The 17,346-nt window shown below is 45.0% G+C and overlaps 2 protein-coding genes across 3 annotated transcripts; one reads left to right on the forward strand and one right to left on the reverse strand.

Annotated features, from left to right (window-relative positions):
- The first annotated feature begins 242 nt into the window (after positions 1-242).
- On the forward strand, positions 243-4,315 carry PIERCE1 (piercer of microtubule wall 1). The gene is made up of 3 exons (XM_034427153.3): positions 243-512; positions 2,381-2,459; positions 4,007-4,315. Exons 1-3 carry the CDS (start codon positions 364-366, stop codon positions 4,193-4,195), a joined length of 417 nt encoding a protein of 138 aa, XP_034283044.1. The 5' UTR covers positions 243-363; the 3' UTR covers positions 4,196-4,315.
- A 2,768-nt stretch (positions 4,316-7,083) lies between these two features.
- Positions 7,084-14,903, reverse strand: PPP1R26 (protein phosphatase 1 regulatory subunit 26). 2 transcript variants are annotated; one of them, XM_034427149.2, is made up of 2 exons: positions 14,647-14,903; positions 7,084-12,097 (listed from the first exon to the last, which is right to left on the reverse strand). In XM_034427149.2, exon 2 carries the CDS (start codon positions 12,034-12,036, stop codon positions 8,437-8,439), a length of 3,600 nt encoding a protein of 1,199 aa, XP_034283040.2. In that variant the 5' UTR covers positions 12,037-12,097; positions 14,647-14,903; the 3' UTR covers positions 7,084-8,436. The 2 variants fall into 2 exon arrangements, with proteins under 2 accessions (XP_034283040.2, XP_034283041.2); XM_034427150.3 differs by having other exon boundaries at positions 14,474-14,695.
- Positions 14,904-17,346: the final 2,443 nt, after the last annotated feature.

Below are 17,346 nucleotides of genomic sequence, written 5' to 3' on the forward strand. Positions count from 1 at the left end.
CTCTTCTCTTCTCTTCTCTTCTCTTCTCTTCTCTTCTATCCTTCTCACTTTTGAGTCTCCTGTGATGGATTCGCTTCCTGCTCATTGAGCAACAGGGGGTGGGTGGGTGGGTTCAGCAGACTTCTGCCCTTCCCATCCCCCCATCAAGTGCAGGCTAATGCATGTAAGTTGCTGTTGCTTTAAATGCACCAGAATGCCTGGAGCAATTTCCTAGCAACCTGGGTTTGGTTTCCTAGCAACCTGAGCTTGGTTTCCACGCCAAAGCCGGCAGGTGGGTACCAGGCTGGTCTTCCACCCGGCTCTTCTTTTCCTTCGGACGGAGGGGCTTTGCTCTGAGCGACCCCCACCCGCCCAGCAGTTCCCATGGCCGAGGAGCCCGATCCTGAAGCCGCCGCTGCCGCCTTGCGCAGCGCGGAGGAAAGTTGCGCAGGCCAGAGAACCAGCGATCAATACCGGGTGAACCAGGACTTACCTGCTCGGTTTAACCACCCAGGATGGTTTCGGGGTTACAGGTGAGTGGAAGGAGCCCGGAGCCCGTTGGAGTGCCAGGTTAGAGAAGCAGGTGGAGCTGGCAAGGTCAGGGCAGATGCATTTGAGATGCGTTTACCTGGCAGGAGGGGCGTTTTGGTTCAGTTCGGCCCAGACGGGCACATAGCTGCCAACCTGATGGGCACAAAGCCAAAGGGGAGAGTCTTGGCAGTGAGCAGAAGGGAGAGAGTTAGTTGGGTGTTGGCTAAGCGTGATTTGGAAACCCAGCCATTGTGGTTAGTAAAAACATCTGTACAGGTTAGGAAACCATACTTTATAGGAGCCCCCTGAGTCTTCCTGGAGGGAATGAGGCTGGAAAAGTTTATTTATTGTATTTATTGTAGGTATGTAGGTATGTATGTATGTATGAGAGGTGGGTTTCAGCAGGTTCTGACCAGTTTTGGAGAACCAGTAGTGGAAATTTTGAGTAGTTCGGAGAACCAGTAGTAAAAATTCTGATGGCTCCGCCCCCATCTATTCTCTGCCTCCCAAGTCCCAGCTGATCGGGAGGAAATGGGGATTTTGCAGTAACCTTCCCCCAGATTGGGGACGGAATGGGGATTTTGCAGTAACTTTCACCTGGAGTGGGAAGAGAATGGAGATTTTACAATATCCTTCCCCTGTCACGCCCACCAAGCCATGCCAGGCCCACCAAGCCACACCCACAGAACCGGTAGTAAAAAAAAATTGAAACCCACCACTGGTATGTATGTATGTATGTATGTATGTATGTATGTATGTATGTATGTAATGTATATTCTGCCTATGTTGCTGTTATGCAGCTCGGGGCAATTTACAATCCAGCAAAACAATATTATAAAAGATTTTTTAAAAACTTTAATCTAAAGTTAAATCTGGACCTTTTTTCTGTTTAGGAGGAGTGGTTTAAGGGGCAAGGTGTACAGGAACTGGCTTGCAAAGGGCTTACAGAACACAATTTCAAACATAATGGTAACATGGTTTGCCTGTTGAAGGTTTAGGTATGTGTGAACGGAACCCTTGATGGTGAAACTGGTTCCTTTGAGGGGGGGGGGACTTATTCCGAAGAAGAAAAAAAGGAGAGTGGGCAGTGATTTATTTCTGAAATTAAAAAAGAGCAGAATAACAGAACAGAGTTGGAAGGGATCTTGTAGGTCATCTAGTCCAACCCCCACCCAAGCAGGAGACTACACCATTTCTGACAGAGGGCAGTCCAGTTTCTTCTTGAAAGCAGAGAAGGGAGGAGAGGAGATGCTGAATGCTTAACCTCCTGACATCATTTAGAAATAGAAATTTAGAAATCATTTAGAAATAGAAATTTAGAAATCATTTAGAAATAGAAATTTAGAAATCATTTAGAAATAGAAATTTAGAAATCATTTAGAAATAGAAATTTAGAAATCATTTAGAAATAGGATTATAGGGCTGGAAGGGACCTCAGAGGTCTTCTAGTCCAACCCTCTGCTCAAGACAAGAGACCTTATACCAAGGATCTCCAAACTTGGCAACTTTAAGACTTGTGGACTTCAACTTCCAGAATTAGCAGAATTAGCATAGCTGGCTGGGGAATTCTGAGAGTTGAAGTCCACAAGTCTTAAAGTTGCCAAGTTTGGAGATCCCTGCCCTTATACCATCAGGTATAAGGAGACCTTATAATCTTGTCTTAAAACAACGTTGTCTTGTCTTAAAACAATCTTGTCTTGTCTCCAACATTGGAGCACCTACGACTTCTGGAGGCAAGTCGTTCCACTGATGAATTGTTCTCCCTGTCAGGAAATTTCTCCTTAGTTCTAGATATTCGATGTTACTCCCTTAAAATTAGTAAAGTATTAAGAAAGAATCCTACTGGCTGAGGTGGTGGTTGTCATTTCAGAGTGAAAGAACGCAACCCATTGTTCAGGACAACCAACATGGATTACGGAGCTAAACCACCAACAGTGCACGAGATGCCGGTTAGTATTGAGATCTGAATATTATGGTGGCTGGTCCTTGATCAGGAAGCTCATGAATTGGTTCAACGAGGAAATAAACCGGCTTTTAATGCATTTGCTTAGCATGGCATGTGATGTGAATGCAAGCAGGTTCCTACAATTTGCTACGCCTCAAATTCCCTAGTCTCCTTTCATCTTAATTTAGTGTTATTTGGCCGTAATAGAGCCTTGGTGGCGCAGCAGACTACAGTGCTTTTAAGTAGCACCAGCTGCCTGCAATTACTGCAAGTTCAAATCTCACCAGGCTCAAGGTTGACTCAGCCTTCCATCCTTTCGAGGTAGGTAAAATGAGGACCCGGTTTGTGGGGGCAATAAGCTGACTTTGTATAAAAAAGAACACCGCTTTGGGGGGGGGGCGAAAGCCCTACTAAGCAGGTATATACAAAAGTATGAAGGCTATTGCTTAACGCATTGTAAGCCGCCCTGAGTCTCCGGAGAAGGGCGGCATATAAATCGAACCAATAAATAAATAAATAATAAATAGTTCCTCACCCCTGGTGTAAAAGAATATGGCTCCAGCCTTGAGAAGGAGAAGGAACTTGATGGCCCTTGAATTAACTCTTGACACAATATTGGCTAGGCTAAGTAGACTACCATCTCTTGTTCAGTCTTGACATGCTTCTAAACATTTGCAAGAGGGTCGGTCCTCTTCCATGGAGGTCTCGCATTTTATCTCCCGTGGGGCACATTGGGCTGAGGGGCAGCAGCCAGCCAAAGTCCTCCAAGAGTGTTGTGGCCTGTTGGCCACCAGCCCCTCCAGCAGCCAAATCGGAGGAGGAGGAGGAGGAGGCATGGGAGTCAGGGTCAGCATCAAGGCAATCTGAGAGCGGGAGAGGGAATGGAGCTGGCAGAGAGAGAGAGACAGAGGCGAAGGCTGGGCCAACCATCACCCCTCAGATGGAGAGTCAATAGCCCCCAGGTCTGGAGGTGGCTGATGAGGAAGAGGAGGAACAGCTGGGCCCAGTGCCTGACGTGCAAATGCGCAGAACGCAGAGGAGAGGAGAGCAGTGGAAATCTATGGGCCGGTCCTTGGTAGGGAAGAGCCACCGCTGCTAGCAAAGCCCCACCCTAGCTCCGGGGATAAAAGGCAGGGGGCGGAGATGAATAGGTGTGGCAGACAACTATTCATCTTCCGGACAGATGGACTTGTTAGCCTACGAGAGGAACATTTTACAGGGGCTGCCGGCATTCCTAATAACGGAATCTTCTGAGTTAACTTCAGAGGGTTTGTCGCATTTGGGGAGCTGGATCAGAACAAGGGGCCTCATGTGGCTGAAGGGAGATTTGCATCTCGATCTCCCGATCTATCTAACCTCTCACTACCCCATCCGGATTCTTTCAGGTGAGGCTCAAGCCTCCCAAATTGGGGATTATTCGGCCTATGAACAGCTGTGGGGATTCTGGCACCTACCATGAGGCCGACGTGATCGTTATAATGCTCCAGGTGATGTCAATGGCCTCTTTTCTGATGACTAAAAGTTTGCCCTCCTCTTTCTGACTCTTCGCAGACCAGCTTCCATGTCAGCCCACATGCCTTCTCGAACCGTCTCATCACGTTCGGCATGTACAGGAACCATGGCATCAACACTGTCATGGAAAAAAGCTACGTGACTGGCCCCGACAACTTCATCACTTTCCTGGATACCCTCAACTTCCACCCCAGTTACCGAACTAAAGGACCCTCCCTTTCGGAGTGAGGGGCACCGGAAGGCTTCCTGCTCTCCTTTAGCTTTTTACCGTTCCAACCACCAGACCAAAAAAAAATGATTCCTTGAAATCTTTGTAAAGCCCCCACCCCCCCTTTCCTTGGAATTTTTTTTTTTTCCAAAGGTGGCTTGCACCAGAGACTCCAAAACGCTCCTAAGGGGGCTTGTAGCTTGCAAAAACAGTCTTAACCTCTTTCTTAATACGATGAACATGTTAAAGCAACATTACCTGCCATAAAAACGTTGGGAATCGCTTGGTCTCTGTGCGTGGTTCCAAAATTAGCTGAAGACCTACTTTGCCGGTCCGCATCTGTCCCACAGAAGCCACAGCAACTGATAAGAAGAGAGTCTTTCTAGCTCACGTTTGAACCATGGGGTCCTTGATGCTCTCTGATCTTGGTGGTTTTCTCGCAGACATTTCATTGTCAGTCTAGCACTGAGGATGTTACCTAGTTTGGTAATGAGATGTCTGCAAGAAAACCACCGAGCTCGGAGAGCACCGAGGACGCCGTAGGAACAGCTCTGAAAATTTCCCCTCATTGAGATGAATCAACCAGAGCTCTGTGTTCAAGGCAGTTTCCTAATTTTGTGGCAGCCGCTTTTGCTGGGCCGAGGACCGTCTCACTTTTGAATGATGCCTGCAATCCAAAGAGAAATGAGTTGGGGGGAAAAGAGAAAATCTGGATCTGATCATTCAGTACATTGACTAGGGAAGTGCAGCGCTTCAGATATGAAGCCAAGTGGGTATGCTGGGACTTGTTAGGTGCACACATGGCCCCTGACTGCAATTTGTTAAATCCCCAGAAAAAGATGTAGCTGCTTTAAGGAATGGTGGGTGGGTGGGTGGGAGCAATCTGGGGAGCTGTTGGTGGCTCTGAAACGGAGAGGGCGTGAGGACACTCAACACTTACAAACACCTCCTTGCAACCTGCTAGTACCCCAGGACTCATAGGTGTTTTTCTGGAGCCAGGTTAGTGCATGAGGAGAAAAATTAATCGGAATAGAGCTGGAAGGGACCTTGGAGGTCTTCTAGTCCAACCCCTTGCTCAAGCAGGAGACCCTATACAATTTGACACAAATGGCTGTCCAGTCTCTTTTTAAAGACCTTGTGATGAAGCACCCACAATGTCTGAAGGCAAGCTCGTTCACTGGTTAATGGTCCTGTTAGGACGTTTCTCCTGAATTCCAGGTTGCTTCTCTCCTTGATTAGTTTCCATCGTTTCTTGTCTTGCCTTCTGGTGCTTTGGAATTTAGGTTGAATTTCCCCCCCCCCCCCCCCCACTTTTCATTGTGGCAGCCCCTCAAATACTGGAATAGTTCAGCTGCCTCCTGGAGTTGTGGATCCCTGGAGGTTTTCAAGAAGAGATTGGACAATCATTTGATTGGGCTGGTAGAGCAGGATGGTTAAGACTAGAGCAGGGGCTTGGACCAGACGACTTCCCAGGTCTCTCCCAGCCCCCGCGGGTGTCTCCATGTTGAACGAAAAGGCATATTTGAAAAGGAGGGAAACTCCACACTGGTCAAGCTCAACAAGAGCTCTAAATCACAGCATTGCGATTTGCGCAATGGGTTTAATATCCATTTATCTCTCTAATGTCAACCCTGAAGCAGTCTCGCCAACCTTTCCTAAGCATCCATTTCTCTCAAGTGAAAATCTGGTAAAGTTTATATTTCCTTTCTGGAAGTTTTTACACAGTTAAACAGATAAAAACCAATGAAAACAAAAGATAAAAAAGAAAAATAGCAAGTGCAGAAAAGAAAATATAAGAAAGGAAAAGTAAGAACATAGTAAAGAAAAAGAAATGTGTAAAGAAACGACTTCCCTCTTCATCACAAAAAGTATGAAGTTTTAGCAAAATATCACCTCTTTTTAAAATGAAACACGAGTTTTTCTTCCCATATCCCATCTCTTATCTATAAACAAATCTTTAAAGCTCTCAGTTTCAGTACTGATCAGCAAAAGACCATTAAGGGTTACAGAGATAACATATCTATTTTAAATTTGATCCAATAAACCAACTTTATATTCCTTCCTGCTAACAATTTTGATATTTAGTCCCTTCAAACGATGCCCTAGAAGAGTAGAAATAATCATGCATATGTGTGACCCTTTAACCACCAAAATTAAAGAGAAGTGAAGGATATAGAAGCAAGTGGCAAGAAGCCCCAATAGCTAGTCACTAGTGTAATTCATAAACAATTGTTACGCAAACTACCGTTTAGTGAGCAGCTTTGATAAAAGCTTGTTACCGGCAATGCCAGCGAAAGTGCTGTGGATTCAAGATCACAGCAAAAATGTCTCATCTCCACTTTTTTTTGGTGACTCCACTGTTGTGGTCTTGCCAACCCAGAATCCAGGCAATGTAGATTTGTTAAACAAATGACAGCTAAGAAAATTGGGGCTTAGCTTAAGAATGAACTCTTTCGACAGGGTGCTGGCTTAATGTCAAAATACACTCTTACAGAATCAATCTTCAATTCCCATAAAAATTACTGTTTTCCTCTCTGTGATTGGACCAAAGAGAATTTCGCTCATGGCTTTCCATGTGAGACCTAATGTGAAATCCATATTTTGGGAAGATTTTTCCTTCTTTGGAACCTTGTCCAGATTCCCTAAAGCAGAGAAGACCCTGTGAGGGTTGCAGGGAGTGCCAAGGTTACCAGAGCAAGCAGGACAAAAATGTTCACAGAACTCTAAATTTGAAAGGACCCAACCAGCAGCTTAGTGCAGAATTCAAATTCAGGGGTCATTCAGCCACTGCCTGAAAAAATAGCATTCCTGAATCCTCTTTGGAATATGGATGATCGAAAAATAAGATGGGGATCCCTCTTCAAATTATATGACAAAAAAATAATAACGGGTTTGGATCAACAGCCCATGATCTGAACTCAGTTTATTAAATCTTATAAATGTACGAATGTACACAATTTCTTATATACAAAACAAGGTTTCTTAATTTAAAAAGTGCATCTTCAATCAAGGGGCATTGAAATTACAAGCTACAAAGTTTTGAAATTCAACAGGGAGTGAACACAGAAGGCTCCAACAAACACCCCAATCCCTAAGGATGACCGTGAGAGGAATGTTCAGTAGGGTTTACCCGAAGAAGAAACAGATTAACTGGACAGAACACAGGACTTCAATCCTATAAAAAGCAGCATGGACAGGAAAAACAGTGCTACTAGAAAAAGATCAGGTTAAATTTCAGTTTGGAATTAAGGCTGCTCTTTTTAAGCTCGTTACCCTTCAGTTGATCAAGCTAAGAAATAATCTGAAGGCTTTTTTTTTTTCCCCAAAGAATCTGAAAGAAAAAGGTGCTTCCAGTTTGGGACCCCCTCCCTTTGGCATTATCAAGGATGCTGGTTATTTTGAACTGAAGGAAGTTTCCAGAACAGAAAAGGGGCCTCTATGCGATTCTTTAAAAAAAAATCTATGACTTTCAGTTATAAAAACACATTTTTTTTAAAAAAAATGTGTTTTTACAAGTGGCCCATTCGTTTTCACTGTTCTGCCTCTTTTGTAACAGTTTCTCTACTGCTGCTAACTGTTTTAAGAGGGTACCAGAGGACTTCAATTCTAGCATTCCTTTTGTATCCAGCCTGATGGTCTTTCGTTGAACCGGCTCCCATAATAATCCTGTCTCTCCAAATCTTGCAAGCTGGGGCCAGGAAGGCTGCAGGGCAAAGAGCCCCGCAGACCTGGAAAGCTTACTAGAAAATGGCCTGAAAACACAGTGACGGTATTCGTCTGCTATGAAAATCCACGGTAACCACAGTTAAGCATGCTGTCGAAATTGTCAGATAAAGGTTTCCTTCCAGCGTTGCCCTTTTCGTATTTAAAAAAAAAAATCACTCTTATCAAGAGAGACAATAAAAGCTGGATAGGTGTAATTGGAGATGTATTTCTTTATAAGTGTGGGCATCATGGATAGTACCTCTATGGTCACTGCCTCTCCTGTCAGTTTCAGGTTCTCTAAAATATAATCACTTTGGTTGCTATGCCATCATGACATCGTGTTCTCTAACGCAGACGAATCTCTGTGACAAGAGGTATTTATTTTCATTCACTACAAAGGGGTGATCTGAGCTCTTAATGCAACAGGAACCTGGATCATTCTTTGCATATTATCTCTTCCAACACAGATACTAAGTTTTGGGTGAGAAGCGTTAAGCTAGAACGTAGTTTTTGATTTAGTTGCCTTTTAGAATGCCAACCCCATAAAATAAAGAAGTTAAGAACTGGAATTGTTTTCAGGAGACAGTGGGTTATTCCCCCACTGGCCCAACTCTGCAGAACCTCCTTCTAGAAGATTCTGGGTTTGCTCTTCTGCTGTCCTACCTTGGCTGATCACCTTTCCTTTCAGGGATAAATCACAAGGGCCTTCGGGAACCTCGTCCTTTGCCCAACTGGGGCTGTACTCCAGGGGTTTCCCTCTCCTAACAGGGACTTCAATACATGGTACCCCTAGGCTAATCGTGGTCTCTTCTATGCCAGGCCTTTGCAAAAGGAGGCTTTGGATGGCATCTCCTTTGTGGCTTTCCACACGATTATGTTTGACCAAGTTCACCACTTCAGTGGTTACGATGGTCTCCTGGATGCTTCCATCCCTTCTTTCCTGCTTGCAGGTATGCAAACTTCCTGCCTGGAACCTGGGACCCTGATCTGCTTCTCTTACTCCTGCCTCACTTCTGCAGCCCACAATCTCTTTGGGCAGAGACCCCTCCCCAAACAAATTTGCTGCCAAGGTCCCTCCATGCTTGTTGAGCAAAGAAAGGTTGATGTCCTGTTGTCTTTTGCCTAAAAGCTCAGATTTCCTCTTATTCCCACCCCCTTTGAGACCTGCTAGAAATTTGCTGGATGTTTTGAATTCGTGCGAGAGCTTCCTTTCGAAAGGGGGCGCGGCCTTAAAATAATTTTGCCATTTACAACGCTCCTCCACTTTGCCCTTCCCAGAGGAGAGGGTCCCTTGATCAATCCTGTCCTCCCAAATGTCCTTTCTTTGGACTGCAGCTCTTCTTACAGGCAGCTCCATCTCCTTGGTGTCCGCGGCTGGTGGGTTTTCCACTGGAGCCTGGCTGCCCCCGTCTTCCGTGAATGGTCTGGGTTGTTCACTGGGGTGAGATGCGTTTCCTTCACTCTCTCCTGCGCATCTCCGGCGGCTGCTCACCTCAGAGCCTGGTGGGTCCAACCTGCCCACCTTTTGACCCTCTTTCTCTGAGGCAGGGCTTCCTTGCCCGAATAGTTGCCAGTCTGCTTTCAACAGAGCAGCCTGGGGCTTCTCAGCTCCCAAAGTCCCAGCAACTCCAGTGGCATCTGGTAATCTCCCTATCCTGGTAGCGGCTTTCGCTTTTTCAGCCAAGAACTTCTGGATTTCTTCTTCAATGCTATCATCACTGTCTATGGAACTGCTCTCATCTGTCAAGGATGTCACAGCCCACAGACATGAATGGGCCTTTGTGGCCTGTTGGATTTCCGCTCCAGAAACTAGTTTGGTCTGGTATTCCTTTTTACATTCAGGTTCAAACTCTATGGTACTATTCGGTTTTCTCAGAGGCCCTTTCTTTACATTCTCCTCTCTAATGTCTCTCCTGGAACGTACAAGACACTTTTTTAATAAGGTGGGAGTTTCGGATTGGCCGTCTCTCTCATTCTTATAAAAAATATGCATTTCATTGTCACCAAATGGGCCTTTCTTTTTGCAGTGAATTCTTTGGTCTTTGGATTTTTTCTTTAGTTTCCGTTTGGATCTTAGGAGATCTTTGATAGCTGTATCCAAATCTTCATCGCTATCAAATGAGCTGCTTTTATCATCTGCTCCGTATTTCTGCAAACCTAGTGCTATACTTTCTACCAGACTTCCAGAGTCATGAGGTGTGTGGGACAAAGGGCATGGGACACTGGTAGAACGAATAAGGGTTTGAGTGCCTTTTGGATATATAACCATCTTTCCAGTTCTTTCATTTTTCGGTTGGGTCACAGAGGATTTTGGAAGATTCTTATCCAAATAGTCCACCTCTGAGATTAATTGTACATCTTCATTCTGGGGGGCTATTTCACTTTTCCTCCTAAGCGTCTTTTTGTGATTCAGTGGCAGTTTTAGGCATTTGGGGAACGTTCTCTTGGAACTCTGAGTCCGCTCACTGGACTGCCCCAATGACAGAGGCACTTGGAAAGTGGATTTTGCTAGCAAATGCTTGGTCCTTGCTTTGACAGCCAAGAAAGCTCTTATCTCCTGCTCAATGCTATCATCGCTGTCCACGATATTGTTGTCGCTTTCATACTGGGAAGGTAGCACATTCTGCGAAGAAAAGGAAGGACTAGTTGAGAATAGTTTATGATCATTTGCTGTTGGGGGAGGCAAAATAGTTTTGGAAATGTCCAGTATGGCTTCTGCACACATTAATTCAGCAGCCGTGTCTACTCGACACGAAGCCTGAAGTGTGACTGCGCATTTGGCAAAACTGTTTTCTGGAGGAGAAAACCTTCTGCTTTTCCGCAGATGATTACAAGGTGTGCCAGGCCTGTTTATCGCCGCTGCCTTCATGCTGGCATCCTTCCTCTTGCAGCGCTGAGCTTTCTGAGTGATTTCTGGCAAGGCACTTGTCAGACTTGGAGGGATATTCTCTGCCTTGTTGATGCTGAACCCTTCCTTCTGCAAAGAAACACAGTCCTTTCTGGACTCCGCAGCTTTCTTCATCTTCTCAAGCTGATAACGCTGAATAGCTTCTTCGATCCCGTCATCGCTGCTCGAATCAGATAAATCTGTACACTCAACTCTTTCCTCTCTCCGGGCGTTACAAAGGATCGGCCTTTTCCTACTGTTTTTGCTTTCTTCCAGACAGGAGGAATCACGAACTGTCGGAGTTGAAACGCCTGTTTGCCTTTCTGTTTTGCAGACTGGAGGCTCTTCGCTGGTTTTTGACTTCAAGCACGTAGCCGTGCCAATGCTTTGTAGTTCAGGATGCCGTTTTGAGAAGTACGCCTTGCCTCCTTGCTTTAAAGAACTTTGATTCCCTCTGTTCATGCTGCCTTTCTGACTGAGGCCTAGCTTCTCTTGAAGCTCTTCTTTCTGGTGAAACAGCTTATTCCTCCTCGGGATCTTCCTCCTTGCTTGCTGTTTCTTTTTCTTTAAGAATTGTTCAATCTCGGCTTTTATGCTCTGTTCGAAAGAGTCGTCACTGCTCACACTACAAGGGGAGGAGGCCCACCGGACAACATTATCTTCGACGTGACCGGGAACGACATACGGCTGGGCCAAGCTGACGGGGCCACAACCAGCTGGAAATAAATGACAAGCGGCATCATGTGAAGGGAATTTCTCTTGGACTGGATGATCTTCATCCTTACTAGGCAAATTCTTGGTGTTATTTGGTAGCGAGGGAAGGTGCTGGCCCTTGTTTCGCAGGTACTCTTGAATGGCTTCCTCTATATCTCTATCAACAGAATCATCACTGTCAGAATTCAAGGCGAGAGGCCCAAACTCTGCGCTCTCTTCCATGTCCATTCCATCCGAGTCTGTTGGATAGCTACGAAGGGTATAGTTAATATGTTCCTGTAGCAGTTGGTCATTCCTCCTAAATTTGTGCCCTCTCTCCTTTGCTGCCTTCTGTTTCTTCTGTACGATGCAGCCATATTTGCTGCTGGCACCCAGGGCGACTTCTTCACTTTGCAGATTGTTTATGATCATCTGGACTTTGGCATTGACAGCTGTTCTAGCCAGATCTTCTTCAGATTCTGAGAAACAGACCGGATACCTGCAATTCCTTGACTGAGGAAAGGGCTCCCATTTTCTCGGAAGGGCCACCAAAGGAGAAGTATTCATGAGAAACATCCTCTTGGGTGACGTGAAGGCTGGAAAATGTATTGTGTGTCAGGCAACCCGCTCCTCCATTCTAGTAAAAAAAAAAAAAAAATGTGGATAAAGCAGCTGCAGAAACACAAATATTTCTTGAGTATTTGCAGGATAAGAGTATTTGCTTTAAGATTAGATTTTCTCTTAACATTAACTTTGCATTATATTATCTGAAGTAACAAGACTAAATTAAAACAATCATTTATGGGAGCTTCTTTATCTATTAGATAATTTTAATTTTCTTCTGTTCTGGGTTTATTCTGGAGGAAGAGTTATATTAAAATAAAAACAAACATGTAAATAACAGTAATTAAGTAGTACCATAAAGAATTGCACTAAGTTTTTCCTATCAAATATGTGAAATCTTTAGTCCGTGCTTTTTTTAATTACTACAGTTGCCAATCAATACTTGTTTATCGAGAAATTGGGTAACCTCAAGTAGCATAGTAATTATTATACCTTATTAATCTTTCACAACCACAGCCACATACAAATAAAAAGAGGAACCGAAATCTTTGATTTTACTCCTAGGAGGCAATTTACAACCTGCTGAACTGATCAAAAACTACCTCAGCATTTATCCAGTTTATTTTATGGGCAAATTAACTCAAAGAAAATCCCAAACCGTGAAATGCCCGGGAACTAAACAGAAATAATAAAGACATGTAAAAATAATGGGACTGGTAAAAGAAAAGTCGAAAGAGCTATCAAAAGGCTCCAAACTCTATAGAAATCAGTACAAACATATATATGGTGGCAATGAGATTACGAATTAGTCCAGCGTCTGGGGAACTTTCCTGAACTTTTAAGTCTTAAAGTGAATAGGCAGGAGATGTATAAAACTGTGCCAAGGAGAACATGTAGTACCTAAACCAGTGAAGCTAAATGGTTACTGGAAAAAAATTTCTTCTCAATAGACACAACTCAGAAAGCTACTCCGACACTTGCAATTAAAACGCTTGGGGGACTTGTGTGCTAAGCCAGGGTTTGTTTTAATCACAGTTTGTGATCCAACTGGCTGTGTTCACACAATATATTCTGAAAAAGTCACTGGTAGCAAACCAGAATTTGGGGAGTACAACACCCAACACATCACCAGGAAACCCTGAGAATTGTGTTTCAGGTATATCAGAGGTGTCATCCCTGTTCAACCCACAACAGCCTCCCTGCATTTGACCCTGGCACGATGATGTGTTGTTTCCTAGGTTGGCACATGGGTTCAACCTTCAGCACATGCTAATAGGGATCCCTCGCTCTTTGCCGCCAAGACCAAAGTTATTTCTAATGGGAAATAAAACACTGCCAGGCTGGGTCTTTTGGGCCGTGGTGGCCCCTCATCAAAAATTGTGGGCCTCTTTGCCACCTGGTTGCCAAGCTGTGCCCATTCACAAAATGGTTGCCTGGCTCGTGGTAAAAGCCAACTCAGCCTCTCCCCCCCCCCAACACAAAGACACTCTTGCAAAGCACAGAAGGCTAGATGTTGCGGTTACATTTTTACATATATATGTATGTATGCATGCATGTGTATGTGTATTTTTTATTTTATACACACACACACACACACACACACATATATACCCTGTTTTCCCTAAAATAAGACATCCCCTGATAATAAGCCCAATTGGGCTTTTGAGCTCATGCAATAAAATAAGCCCCAAAATAATAAGACTTTCTTGTAAATAAGGCCAAGCGCTTATTTCAGGGTTCAAAAAAAATATAAGACAGGGTCTTATTTTCTTATATATTTTAAAATCTTAAGTTCCGGAGTTCGCACTATGTCTGCTTCTTTTTTTACTAATATACCTGGAACTCATATTTTTTGAATAGTTTGTAATACACACACACACACACATATATATAAATATACATATACATATATATTTGTTTTCATAGATTTTCATGGGTAGAGGTATGCAAGTTTTGGTGTATTCGGTCTTTTCCCAAGTAAGATTGAGATACTCTCAATTTTACACGGGAAAAGACCCGAATACACCAAAACTTGCATACATATATATACACACACGCACACACATATATATATGGCTAGAACAGTAATGCATAAATATATATATATACATACATACATACATACATACATACACACATACACACACACACACATATATACACATATATATATACATACACGCACACACACACATATATAAACACATACACAAAATAAAAAATACACACACACACCCCTATGCATGCCAAGGTGGCAGCTTACCTTCCTTGCCCCTTTATTTATTTATTTCAATTAAAATCACCTTGTAGCGCAGGTGAGCCAGAAACCCCCCCTCCTCCAATTTGCGAAGGAGACCCAGCCCCGTAACTCAGCTTCCCCCCCCCGGCCGAAAATTTCCGATCCCCCCCGGGCCACCTCAGCTGCTGCCCGGCCCTCCCTGCAACCCACCAAAGTCGGATGAAGCGGCGCTGGCCCGGACCCCAGCCGCCCCTCTCCCGACACCGCCGGCGGGGCCTCCCCACCACAGACACCCCCAGGGCGCCGCCTTGGAGACCCGGCCCGTGTGGCGGGCCCGTTGCCATGGCGACCGAGGTCTCCCGCCCGGGCCTCCTCCTGCTCACCTGCCGGGCCGCGATGGCGCCTCGCGGGATCCGCCGCAGCCGCGAGGACAGGCGCCGCCCGCGGGGACGGAGGGAGGGAGGGCCGGCGGCGGGCGGGCGGACGGGGGCGGGACCGGGAGGCCATCGGCCGGGCCTAGTCTCCCGGCCGGCCTGGCGGACCCGCCCCCTCCTTTCTTCCCCTCCATTTCTCGTCCTTCCTTCTCCTCCCCTCCTGGGGCTTTTTCTCTCCCTCCTTCCTTTCCTCTTCCTATCTGCATTCACCCACCCAGGCCGCTATGGCGCCCTTTCCTCCGCTTTTGCTTTCTGAGGGGTCTCGTTTTTCCTTTCCTTGCAGACGTTTCATGACCCAACTAGGTAACATCATCAGTGCTGCAAGGGAGTGAAGTTGGCTTTTTTGTTTTAATGCAAGTGGCTCGCCTTACTGGACTATAAAATGAGAGGAAGCCCCGCTGCCTTCTTGCACTGATGATGTTACCTAGCTGGGTCATGAAATGTCTATATAGGAAAGGAAAGCCACCCAACTCAGACAGCACCAAGGACCCTGTCAAGTCAACCCTGAGCTACAAATATTCTCCCGTTTTGTTTCTGACTTATAGGAGTCAAGGTTAATGTGGGCTTGGAGAATTGATAGCATGATGAACCTTGACAGTCGTCCATTTAGTAAATCATAGTTCAACAAACCAAGGCTAGCAGTAGAGAAATTATTTCCTGGCATTTGTCACTTGCCTGTACACTGATTTTCTTCCTGAACTCTCAGCTCTTCTTTTGAAGAACAGGATTGGGATTTTGGTTTGCCATTCCCAGGGTGGGCCGAGGGACAGAAATTGGGAAACGTATATCCCAAAGGTGGAAACTTTTCTGAGTCCTGCGTCCATCTTCCACTTCCTGCCTGTGTCCCTTTTCGGTTTATTATTATTTTTTATTTGAAAAATAAATATAACAAACACTTACAGGACCTGGTCTACCCTAATGAAGAGAAGGACTATGGATGACATAATAGCAGGCTTCTAATATTTGATAGGTTGTGTAAAAAAGAGGGGATTAATCTATTCTCCAAAGCATTTAAGGGCAGGACATGAAGTAACAGCTGGAGGAGAGATCCAACCTAGAACTAAGAAGGAATTTCCTGACAGCAAGAACAATTGATCAGTGGAAGGGTTGCCTCCAGAAGTTGTGGGTACTCCATCACGGAAGGTTATAATCAGTGGTAATAAATGTTATCATTAAAATTTAATTATTAATTAACAAATTCATACTTCAGTCAACTTCCTGCCTTTTTTCTTTTTTTTTTTTTTCTCCTTCCAATGATCTATGTGTCAGCCAATAATTGATTTTCAGCAATTGCCTGGACAAGTTTTCTTGGAAAGCTTTCTTGTAAATTGTTTGCCATTGCCTCTTTCTTAGAGCTTTGTGGATGTGACTGTCCCAAGGGGAAGGGGCAAGAATTCACCATCTGCCGGTTTCTAGCCTGGTGGCTTTACTACTACACCAAACTGGCCATCCTAGTGGTATACAACCAGCATCTTATTTCCTTGCATGCCATTGGAGCCAAGAGCTTCTGCTCCTTGGATCTCTCCCTACACTTCCATAAACTTCCATTTCTCTTTCTAGAGCAGGGGTATCAAACTCAAGGCCCGGAGGCCAGATCCAGCCCGCGAGGTGCTTAGATCTGGCCCGTGGGGCTGCCCTGGAAACAGCAACGGACCAGCCCGTAGGGCCTCTGCTAGCGAAAACGGAGATTGGGAAGGCCATGCGCAGCTCCCAAGCTCCGTTTTCGGCTGCGATGGCCTCCTGCAACCCTCAGGGCGCTCAGGCCACCACAAGGGCCCCTGACACGAGTGATGTTGAGCTGGTCACGCCCACCCTGGCCATGTCCCCCTCCAGCTCCCCAAGATCAAACACAACCCTGATTTGGCCCTCAATGAAATCGAGTTTGACACCCATGTTCTAGAGCAGGGGTCTCCAACCTTGGCAACTTTTAAGACTTGTGGACTTCAACTCCCAGAGTTCAATTCCAATTCTAGGAGTTGAAGTCCACAAGTCTTAAAAGTTGCCAAGGTTGGAGACCCCTGTTCTAGAGTAAGCCTGCTCTCAAGGATTGCCAGCCTGAGGTCAGTGACACCGTCCAGTAGAAATATATGCTACTTATATTTCTCCTCCCCTACCAGTTCTTAATAAGCCAACTGTGAAATAACCTAAAAATTAAACCTGGATGCATTCACACAATTACGTAAGCTGCTTAGAGGTACCCTTGATTTGTCTTCTATGGGTGCCCAAGCAATAATGCTAGCCCACTGGCTGAATTTATGGTTCAATGTACAATTAAGAATCGAGAAAAATAGGAGCAATCAGGTGAAACGTTGTGCGAAACCATCCAATCTCTGTACTGAAAAATGATACACATTCAAAAAAGATTTTACCTCCATGAAGCTGAGTCCACGCTCAGCATGAGTTGCAATAAGTACAAGAAAAAGGAAGCACCATTTATTTATGAATATTTCCAAGCCCAAAAGCCATTGGAGGAATTCCCCTCATCCCAGGGAAGAAATGAGACACGTTGCTTGCAAAAAAAAGTAGCAAGAACATTTTGAAGCTTCTGGGACGAATTTGGGAGCTTCATTGCTTCTGGCTACAGATCAGAAACCAGCAGATCAATTTGGTTATATCTGACGGTTGAGCAAGAAATGTAGGAACTTTTCT

Source organism: Pantherophis guttatus, chromosome 16 (assembly GCF_059756535.1).
Source record: "Pantherophis guttatus breed Tessera chromosome 16, ASM5975653v1, whole genome shotgun sequence".
Taxonomy (NCBI): Eukaryota; Metazoa; Chordata; class Lepidosauria; order Squamata; family Colubridae; genus Pantherophis; species Pantherophis guttatus.

Bases quoted from the DNA above. Each gene is read 5' to 3' on its own strand.
- PIERCE1 (XM_034427153.3), top strand. From the start codon at position 364: ATGGCCGAGGAGCCCGATCCTGAAGCCGCCGCTGCCGCCTTGCGCAGC. The intron at 513-2,380 runs GTGAGTGGAAGG...TTGTCATTTCAG, and splicing joins GGATGGTTTCGGGGTTACAG to AGTGAAAGAACGCAACCCAT. The intron at 2,460-4,006 runs GTTAGTATTGAG...GACTCTTCGCAG, and splicing joins CAACAGTGCACGAGATGCCG to ACCAGCTTCCATGTCAGCCC.
- PPP1R26 (XM_034427149.2), bottom strand. From the start codon at position 12,036: ATGTTTCTCATGAATACTTCTCCTTTGGTGGCCCTTCCGAGAAAATGG.